The 11,008-nt window shown below is 44.9% G+C and overlaps 2 protein-coding genes across 2 annotated transcripts; both read right to left on the bottom strand.

The window, feature by feature from the left end:
* Positions 1 to 597: 597 nt before the first annotated feature.
* PtA15_9A448 (uncharacterized protein) lies at positions 598 to 1,822 on the bottom strand (the record flags this gene model as incomplete). The annotated part of the gene is made up of 5 exons (XM_053172657.1): positions 598 to 874; positions 938 to 1,035; positions 1,099 to 1,251; positions 1,315 to 1,710; positions 1,787 to 1,822. 5 exons carry the CDS (start codon positions 1,820 to 1,822, stop codon positions 598 to 600), a joined length of 960 nt encoding a protein of 319 aa, XP_053023876.1.
* A 4,057-nt stretch (positions 1,823 to 5,879) lies between these two features.
* On the bottom strand, positions 5,880 to 6,779 carry PtA15_9A447 (uncharacterized protein; the record flags this gene model as incomplete). Its single annotated transcript, XM_053172656.1, has 4 exons — positions 5,880 to 5,927; positions 6,013 to 6,144; positions 6,209 to 6,319; positions 6,567 to 6,779. 4 exons carry the CDS (start codon positions 6,777 to 6,779, stop codon positions 5,880 to 5,882), a joined length of 504 nt encoding a protein of 167 aa, XP_053023875.1.
* Positions 6,780 to 11,008: the final 4,229 nt, after the last annotated feature.

The raw sequence follows: 11,008 nt of genomic DNA, 5'->3' as shown, positions 1-11,008 counted from the left end.
CCAGTGAACCGCGGAACATTTTATACAGATGTCAGTATACGGTCCTAGGTAATTAGGCATCTCGTCCTTGAAGTGTTTCAATAAGTATTCTTCGTTATTTGAATCCGGGGAAGGAACGGCGAGTCCTTTAGGAGGAGCCATGTTAGTCGTCTGACTTACGCCAACAAACAATTGATAAAGGTGGCTCGTAGGAAAATAGCCTGCCAGTCTAACTTAAAATAGAATCCTCAAGGGCAGTACCAGAGCTCAAAAGAACCTGCTGGAAGAGTGTATGACGAGTATCGAGATTGGTTCACTTGACAATTTTAGTCGGAGAGGGGCTACACTGTTAACAAACCCTGCGTCTGATAATTGACATTTCAGGAAGCATGTATTACAGGGCCTGACAAAGTTTAATAGAATTGAGTTTTAATTGTGAGCCTGTCAAGCAAATGTTGACTACAAGTACATGTGTAGGATATGGAAAAAGGAGAAAGTGTTGGAACTGGTGGAGTCAAGCGGAGGTACAATTTCACATAGAACCAATTCCAGTAAATGAACCATTGAGAGGGGCTTGATTGTGTTAAGCAGCAACTTATGTATGAACACGGACTGGCTTCAAAGGATTGCCCCTTGGACACTTCCCTGACCCATGGGCATTGCATCTGCTGGTGCGCACAGGTCCTTTTTGGCACGTTTAGCGTCAGCAAGGATGTCTTTCCTAGTCCTTTTTTTAGAGCCGGTACTGGCGATGGAGTCGTAGTAATTCTGAGCAGAACCTTCCCCGGCGCCGGAGGCTGGCTCAGAGGTGGGAAGGTTATTGACGACTGTTGGCGTTTCGTCGTTGATCTGAATTGGCTTTGAGCTGGAACTGCCCCGATCTTCTAATGAGATTCTGTACTCAAATCAATATGTCAATCACAGAACAACACTGAATTGAATTGAGGTGTTGACTTACAACCCAGGGCGACGGCGGACAGGGAGAGTCTTACCGGACACCATGCTTTGGATCGATCCACTTGTTTGATTACCTGACGCAATGGAGACAGCCAGGGTCTACGCCGGGAATGATAACATGTTAGGAATCAGAGAAGGATCGTTGGGTCATTTGGTACGTACATTGATCATCCACATGTAAGATTCTCCGTCATATCCGCAAATGTTTCCGGAGAGAAGCACTTCGCGTCCAAGTTGGAACAGGCCAAATGTATTGGCCAAGTTTCTGCGACCGCTGATTTTATATTGAGCCTTGAACTGTATTTGTTGTTTGGTCTAATCGCGCTCAGAATCAGGACACGACCGACTTAATTTATGGAGATGTATGTAGGAACTTACCAAAGGGTCATAATCCGAGTGTTGTAAGGTCACGATGAGATTTTTAATGGTGCTGTTTACGACCTCTTTGGAGACTTCCCGTTTGGCAATAACAATGCCGAAACCAACCACGGAGCACTTATCAGAGAATTTAATAGAACAGGTCTCCAATTCACCAACGTCTAAGATCAGGTCAGGGTCAAAATGGAATACGGGAGTGGTATTGGAGTTAGGAGCAATCATCTTGCCAGATACTATGTAAACCCGGTTTTCGATTAATGCTGAGATGGCGGACCCATAACCGCATAACTTTACTAAAAGGTTTTTTTCTTCTCGCGAATCCGGATCGGTATATGCGATGGAAGTAGAATAGAACAGTTGACCATAGCTCGAGCCAGGGGCAATTTTTTGGTCGAGCTGGGGGGAAGGGAAACAACTGATGCTCAGAAATGGTTTGGTATGAGTGTAGGGAGAGGAGAAAACTTGAGCGCACCATTTCAAAGATATCCACTGGACTCCGGGTTTGCATAGGGTGACTGAGCCGTTTTTGAGCAGCCATCCTTGACAAACAGGTTTGTTTGTGGGATGTATAGTGAGGAATAAGACAGTCCAATAGATTGAAGTCTGAAGAGGAGGAGCTTGTAAGTTCAGGGTGTGTACATAGGATTAGCTGAAAACAGGATTGTTGATGGAGGGAGATAGGGGTCGAGGTCCAAAGGCGGGGACTATTTATATTTTTTTTTTTTGGGAGTCATTAAGTAACTTGAAGTCCGGGGAAGAGAAATGGGTTGTTTATGGAATATGTGGATTTCCGGATTGAGGAATGTATTACTTTGTCCGGTCAAAATTACGCTGGCATCAGAGGATAGATCAAATATAGAATTGAAGTTTCTCGATGAGGCAGTAAAGTGAGCGCCAATCATTTCTATGATATGCAAACAACTATTAGAGACGGCGAGTGTGGCAAAGATTTCCCTTAAATGGTTATAGTAGCTGGAACGGACAGTAGAATATATGTCAGACGGTACGATAGCGGATTTCTGGAAATGGGGTGAGTGGACTACGTCAATGTAGAAACAATCAAATTGCGACCGGAACAAGGAATTGTAAGGGAATGTTACAGAGGTCTCGATGAGGAATTAAAGTGAGCATCATCGTTCCTATAATGTGCCGACATCTCTTGAGGGCGGCGCAGCCGAAAAGGATTTCTGAGGTTTTTGTTATGAGAAAAGGAACCAAGAATAGAATATTTGTCCAACGGTGATGAGATTTCTGGAAATGGGGCGACTACTACGCTACTATGTACAATGACCGAATCGTAACCGGAACAGGGAATTGTATTGTGCTGCTAATCGGATGTTCAATGTTCTTGCAGAGCGGACAGCTGCTTTAGGGAGGACATTGGCCTGCATCCTAATCAGGATCACGATTCATGGCAGGTCACAGGATATTGGCATGAAAATGTTCAACAACGTTGTGTGTCCGTGTTATCAATGGCTATGCTGTTTTGAGAGACAAGATTTGGCGAATGTTTTTGATTTCATCATAATCTTCTAGCTGAGACGAAGCGAATGTCAACCAATTACGCTACGCTGCAGGACTATGAACGGCGAAGGCCCGGATTGAGTAGCATACGATTTCTGGAGCGCCGGTAGAATCGGGAATATTGCTAATACTGAAACGCAATGGCGACATTTGAATATTTTGGGCCTCCAGGCGATCAGCTAAGTTCAGGTATTAGGTTGTCTGTTTTTGTGCATACAATGTGCTGCGTGATAGTGGACTGAGAGTTAGTAATGGCTTTCTGATAATACTCGTAGCCTACGATAAGTAGAGTATCATGCAGGCAGATTTGCAACTGAAGGATGGGCCCGGGAGAGTAGCACTCTTAGGAACGGCCGTCTATTGGTCGAGGTCATATGCTGAATTCATCATGCATGGATTGTCGCCAAGGGCACAGAAGGTTGGCAGAGCAAGTTTTTAGGCATACGGATTTATCTCAGGTTTGGTTATGAATTACGGCTGAAAGACGGTAACAGTATCTTTACTGGTGAAAGCAAAGTTCCTGCATGATTTAAGTTCAGGAAGAGCTCTCAAATCAAATTAATATCTATGGGGATGATACTCGGAGCCGACGACAAGTAGAGTATCATGCAAATGGAGTTGAAGCTGAAGAATGGGGCCGGGGGAGTGGCACTCTTGGAGACGGCCGTGTATTGGTCAAGGTCATATACTGAATTCATCATGCATGGGTTGTCGCCAAGAGCACTGAACTTGGGCAGAGCAAATTTTTAGGCATACAGATTTATCTCAGGTTTGGTTATGCATTATGGATGGAAGACGGTAACAGTATGTTTACAGGTGAGGCAAAGTTTCTGCATGATTTGGGTTCAGGAAGAGCTCTCAAATCAATTGAATGTTTATGAGATAAGGGGACATGGAATGTGAAAAGAGTTGGAAAAGAGAAATATAATGAGCAGCTCTATTATGAATGCGAAGGATGAGTTCCGTATTACAATGGTAAGAGGTGTGGAACAGGGTTAACTGAGAGCTTCCAAATTCCGGTTTATGAGATGTGTTCTGGCTAAAGGCTTTTAGAACTGATGTGAATAGAAAGTTTGTAATCAAACAGGTGCGTGATCTGGGAAGGAAGAAGGATTAATGAGTTATTTCGAGATGAGGAAGGTATTCTGGTCGGATGTTGACTAACTTTCAGTTGAATTATCCCGTCCCTGGTTTTGGTGATATGAGCGTGAACATGATAAATGCTGTTCAGCTCGAGGTCTGGGGGATGACTTTGCAAAGATTCAAAGTGACAGAGAAAAACGGAAGACTTTGGAGCAATGTCAGCTTAGATTTGTTGAGGATGATATTGAATGAGGACTAACACGCTGAGTTTCAGGATCGAGTGCTAAGATTTGTGGGAACTGTTGAATGATTTTCAGATCCCCAATGAGTTGTGGGAGAGGTAAGTTTATGAATCGGTGGGGTAAATCGAAATGGTAAGAAGAAGAGTCGCATTGTATTATAATGTTGCGACTGTTATAGGCAGCTGTGGCTTTGCCTTTGAACACCAGCCATGAAGCGGAATAGGGAGCAGTGCCCCGAGGGGCTGAGGTTAAAATGTCAAAATGAAAATTAGGAAGTGGCACGATGTTTTTAGGGGTTGAACTCCAGGGGGTAGCGTCTACAATTTTGAATAAGTTATTATTGCTGAGTCGCGGTGGTTCTGGGACAAAGGTAAAACTCCGGATGACAACCATATTGACGTGGTGAAATTGGAGCTGGAGTGAGGCTATAGGTCTGACGACAATGGTGAGGGGGCCGAATTATTTATAAGCTGTGGAATGTACTGGAGTACTGAGCTACTACGTGGCCGGAAGAGGAATTAGGGGGAGGGCAACATGACTGAGATCGGCGTAGTGGCAGTGGGTCACGCGACGGAAACATATGGGTACATGAAGAGTTTTGGCAGAATTGATGAGATGTGACATTCTACGGTCAAAATGCAGCGGGAGCAATGTTTAGTTGTGCTTGTGAAGGAAATTTAGACGTTATGAGTGTTATTGTTACGGGTAAACAACCGGAGAAATTGTGAAATGCTTTGGTTCAAGGGCCGAAATAAGTAATAAGCTCGGGCTAAGGAATAACGGGGATTGGTTAATACGCTGAAACATGAGCGTAGGCGCCGGGAAAGGACAAACTTCAACATATATGTAGTTAGACTCAATGCGGATAACTCAACCTGTTAGGCGGACACGGCTGGTAATGTCCAGTTGAGGATTGATTTTTGTGATGTCAAAAACATTGGGATTTGGCAACAGGATAATATCCGGTTGCTAGAAAAGGCGTCAGTTTAGGCAAACTTTTGGATATTTAGGAGGAGGAGTTGATTTACGTTTATGTCACCGGATAAGGTAGCGATGATGCGGGGCATAATCGAAACAATTTTGATCCATGTACTAATCCTGGGATAGGCCAAGGATCTTAGACATGGGGGAATTAGTGGTTGTGGAAGAGATTCAACGGATATTGGTTCCTCAATGGATGAGTTTGTGAGTTTAGCCATGGAGGTGTCAGGATTGAGATCTTCTTCGGACATAGGAGATGAATGACTTTGTGAGTTTCAAGAACAGAATAAGGGAATCTTTGATGAAGCGAATGACAATTCGTGTCGAGGAGGTTTTGGGGACGGAGGGGCTCTCGAGAGATGGTAGCGTTTTTAACACAGGGAGAGACATTACTGCCGGGTGGTGAGAAATGGACATGTCCCATAGGCTGAAGAGTCCTGAAGTGGCATTAATTTGTGTAGTCGTGCGGTGAGGGGCAAGCCTGATTTGAGATGAGTAGAATTGAGGGCAAATATTGTTCGGCTCAGGGTACACAGGGGTGATTTTGGCAGAGGGACTTTTTATCAGCCGGTTTTTGTTTTGGGAGAGGTTATTTCATTGCAACGAAGTGGGAAAGTACAGTTATGAGAACAAGCGAGCATTTGTAGAAATCGACAAAAAATGGGAACATTAGACTACAAATTCGATACTTATGAGTATTGAGTTGAGTAACGAATTTGTGAATTTGTCATTGTTTTATGAATTTAGAGACCGGCAAATAGAGTACAGATGTAGAGAATGGACCTGAGAATGGCAATTGGAAACATATTCACAATGAATAACTGTCGGGATGTATGAGTAATTAGGCATTGAACATGTAAATACGTACTATTATGTGCAGGCTGCGTCCTATTTCTCCGGCGATGACCCCAGCGAAATGAATTAAGTTGGAAGGGAGGAGTTGGTTCTTGGGGTCGGGAATAACTTCGGGGCCGAGGTGGAGGACGAATTGAGGGCCATTCTAGAATACGGATTCAGCCGTTAGAGTAGAGGGGGTGCTGTAGCGTACGACTGAGAAGACTTACGGGTCCAGTGACTGGAGAATATGCGTAGATCTGTTGTGATATGACCGATATGGATAAATACCCTTCGATGACTATAGGAGTAGGGGGTTCGTCCGATTTAGTTGAGGCTATCTGCCATTGATTGATGGGGACAATTATGTCAACGGCAAGACGGGAGGGAGTTAGGGAAGATAGGTCAAGCGCGCCATTGAAAGATAAGTGAGAGGCAGGAGGTAATGATATCTCGGAGTTGTGACGAAGCTTGATCTTATAGAGAGGATGTGGAATTATTGTGGAGGAAGGGTGGATGTTGGCTGCGGATGTGGCATAGAGAAATGTGAGGAATTGGGATCAAAAGGAGATGTAGCGGAGGGATGACAGAGGAATAGTAGCGGTAATGATAGGGGGTGATATCTGCATTTCTGGACGAGGATTTGCGATGGAGGTGGTGACTGGTGTTGTAAATTGGAATAGAGCTTAGGCGCTTGGTATGTGTGTCATGCGGGGAAGAGCTTGATGACTTGGCGAAGTTGAGGTGCGGAGGACCTGGGGTAGTTAGGCAGCGGAGTGAATCGGGAACTGCGGGTGACATTCGGAGAAGGAAGCTGTAGAAGAGATTATCCAGTCCCGTTCTTGAATGAAGGAGCATTTGGCAGTAGGAGAGGGTCAAAGTCCGGATGAGGGATGTGGGACCTGATGGTTTTAGAAATATGACATACCTTCGGGGACCGGGAAAGGAATGGGTAGGTTTTTCACGGTTGCGGATATGTTGGATCAGGGAATAGTAGTTAGGAGAGGAATCGGAAAAGTTTAAATCAGGCAAGTATGCGGGAGTCGGCCGATTATGTATTGGAGTCTGGTCGAGAAATTGGAAAAATGAACAAAGATTGTGCAATAATTACTATAGAGAACATAAACAAAAAAGCAATGGTATGAGAGTAGACAATAGGAGGGAGAAAACAATAACGTGTGCGGGGGTGGTGTATTGTGGAGTATATATAAAGGCTTGTGTTGAGGGGAAATAGTGCCAGGCTCCGGAGTTTCAGACTCGCTATGGAAGCCTCCAGCGGGGGGAAATGCTGCGGAAAATTTTCCAGGAACTGGGAAATCTCTGGTTGGGATGTTGAGAAAGCTTGCGTTTCCGTTTGTCCAACTTTGGCCCGCCAATGACTTGACTTCAGCCAATAGAAGAATACAGCTTCTGTATCTCTCTCTCCTCTCTCCATGCCCTCCCCCCCCCCCCCCCCCCAAAGCCAGCTGGCCACTGTCCTCCACCCACATTCCAGCAGCCACCACCCCCCCCCACCCCCCCATCAATTGGCCTCACTAATTGACCCAAAAAATTTTGTTGGCCCTCTTGTGAGTGCCATCTTGATTTCTCTTCCACCTCCCTTCTATCTACCACAGATCTGAGGGTCACACAGCTTGAATCCAGCCTAACCGTCTCCCACCAACCCAAGTTTTGGACCTGCCACAAAATCTGCACCTGGCAAAGAACCCTTTTGGTATGTTTTTATTCTTCACACTTTTGTTCCCTGCGCCAATGGTGGGATGTTACAGTTGCCTGTTAACTTAAATTATCATAAAGTATTAAAAATAAGTTACAATAACAGAAATATAGTTATCAAACTTGCCAACAAAAGTTAACTATAACCTTGAGGGCTTAAAAAATAACACAAAATACCCGCTATAACAGCCAATACAGGCCATTTACCATTTATACAGCCAAAAAAATATTGTAATCTATTGTAAAGTATTGAAAATCTGATATTTCTTTGTTAAAATTGACTGTTTTTCCTCAAAAATAACGGCCAATGTGTTGTGCAAATTGGCCCATGTGTTGTAACACATCACATTGGCTCACTGTTGCCTGCGCCTTCACAAGCTGATCTCGCCATGTTGTACATGTCAGACCTGTGTATACCCACCAAAGCTCGACAATTCCGCCCCTCCCTTTTCCCAACAATCCGAATGGATCACAGGTATCATACTTGGGGCCGTCCCTAGGCAATTTCAGCAACTCAAGATCATATCTCCTTTTTGGCAATTCACAAGACCCCTCTCAGTCCCAGCCAAACCAACTCCACCCAAAAAGCAATAAATATCCAAAAACAATTGCCCTTGAATGTGTGGTATTTGTCCCCGCGGTGGCTCATAAGGGAAAGGTGGCAGTGTTGACCCTGGAATGGTCCAAGTTGGGCCACAGTGCCACAGACCGGCCTACTTGGACAACAAGCATCACCTTGCATTTGTGGACCAACTTCAAGTCGGAGGTCATGAACCGGGTTGGTGGTGATTGCGCCTACGTTGCATTGCACCTCCGCACTATGGAGGTAAAGGGGGGTACCCTGCAGTGGAGGTGCCTCATCCACAACAACCGGTTTTTTGGTGTCAAGGCCAATGTGGTGATTTTGACCAAGGAGTAATTTGTGGCTTTTGTTACCGAGGTAGTCCGCAACCCGTCAAACAAGGTTGTGATTAGGATCACTATGGATGATCCTATTGCCCAGGAGAAGCAAGCCATAGCAGTTTGTCACTGCACCCTCATGAATTATGGTTGATTTGATCCACATGCTAATTTTTTTTTTTTTGGATTCTAGGCAAGAGCTCAGGATGAAAACCTGGCCCTGAATTACACACCAGAAGAGACCCGGTTGGCTCTGCAACGCAAGGCCAATTGGTTGGTCATGAACCTATGTAAAATTTAAAATTTTGTATCATTTCAGCTAACCTGCTCCAAAGCTGATATGTTTGGCCACATGATCAGCCCAAGGCAGATGTGGACTCAGCTGAAGTTATCAAGCTTGTCAGGGTGATAACTGCACACATTGTGACAAAGTACGGCTGCAATGGTGAAACAAAATTTGTCAAAGATCCAATGAATCCAACACAAAGCTCAATTGCAATCTACACAAATAACCTCTGGATTTGGGCCCAAGTGCTCTATTTCTTGGCCCCCCACGTTGACATGGATACACCCCCAGCAACCAATAATCCAGTATATACCCTTGAAGAGCTTGCCAACCGGATGCCTGTCAACGCACGCAACACCAAGGGGGCTGCAAAGACCGTCCAGAAAAGCAAGCAGGCTGTGAAGGTCACCCCCAAGCGGGTTTCATCTTCTGTTTGCATTTGGCCAACCCGTGTCATGCCTGCCAGTCATGCTGCCACACCCTCAGCATCAGGAACTCAAGGTCCAACGTCAGATCAGCCCACTGCTGATGACTTGTCTTCCCTGGACACAAAGAGATTGATGTGTGCCCCGCCTGCCTTGAAAACTCATTTGGGCAAACCATACAGTGGGGAAATGGCACCCATATCTCAACCAAGGGTCCTCTCATTAGGCCCCGTTGGGATCCTGCTGGCCTCACCCACATCCCTTGGCGGCCAAGATCTCCCTGAATTGGATCAACTGGCCCCGCCCCCCCAAGTGTTGGCACCGGTTGGCCTGGTTCTGTCCGCCTGTACAAAAGGAGGCCCACCAGACACACAGGAGTTTGATTCCCTCCCAGGCTTGCCACTCATGTCTAAGGGCCCCTCCTTGTCCATCAGTGACATGTTTCCTGCGGATATTGGCCCAGAACCAATGAACTCAAAAGCTCTCACTTGGCCTTGGCCTTGGGGCTGTGCTTTTGAGCCAGCACGGATATTGAATATGTCTTGGACGGTAATGACTGATCACCAGCTTGCAAACTCCCGCACAGCCCTGCCACACACAATGAGCCGGCTGAAATTCCACACTTGCCAGTCCCTGCCTTGCACAAAAGGCTTATCTCCAACTTGTAAAGCACCTGGTGTTGAAAATTGTGCTCACTTTTGCTCACGGAGCACAGGCTTCAACTCCTGTGCACCTAAATCTCACTGAACAACACCTAAACTCACATCACCGCTACCTCTAGTCATTCTTTTCCAAACTACCTCTTTCTTTCCTTGACAAACTCTATTCATCTTGTCCACCAGGGAACTTCAAATTGGCTATTCACTCGCCAATCCACCTCTTTCCTCAAAGATCAATACACAACACACCTTCTTCACTTGAATCAATACCTGGCAATTCTTGGCAAAGCTTTGAATTGGCCAGCCTTCATAGCTTGCAAATTGGTGAGAAATATGCCTCATTGCATTTCTTATCATTGAATCCTCTTCACATCTCCAACTGTTCAATCACACTAACTTCTTTTTTTCTATTTCTCAGCTCTTGTGTCTTAGATTTCTATCCACTCATCTTCCTACTAGTCAATCTTATTTTACCTATCATTTAGGGTTTTTTATTCTTTTTCTTTATTATCCCTCAGTGCTCAAACAAATCCTATTTATAATGCATCATCAGTTGTTGAGATATTGTATTAGCATTTCCTTATGCAGTATGCTTCTAATCTATGCACCCACAACTTAGCCTATATTATACATGTATATAGTCTAGTTGTTTCCCCTCACTGAATGTTGATTATACATTGACTCATTGTGCTTGGACTTTGTCCTTGACATCTTGTCAAACTTCTCTTAGTCTTGTGTCACCCAAGTTACCCTCAACATCAGTTGCTTCCTTATCCTTGTCATCTCCTTCAGTTGTTTGTCATACATTTAGTTATGTTCTATGCAGGGTTGGTTTCTTCTTCTTCTTTTTCTCAACACTTTCATCTTAGATTGTTTTATCTCACACTCTTGTCCTTTTAGCTCTGGTCTTTGTGTTTTAGCAATAAAACAACAGTCACAGGTTCTTTACCTGGTTCAGGATCTACCTCAGCAAAGCGGGCCAAGACCCCTGCCTGTGGCAATACAGCCGCACCAATTGACCCTCTGGACAGCTTGATTTCTGAT

This window comes from Puccinia triticina, chromosome 9A, assembly GCF_026914185.1.
Source record: "Puccinia triticina chromosome 9A, complete sequence".
In the NCBI taxonomy this organism is placed as follows: Eukaryota; Fungi; Basidiomycota; class Pucciniomycetes; order Pucciniales; family Pucciniaceae; genus Puccinia; species Puccinia triticina.
This window is presented reverse-complemented; position numbering and strand designations above follow the sequence as displayed.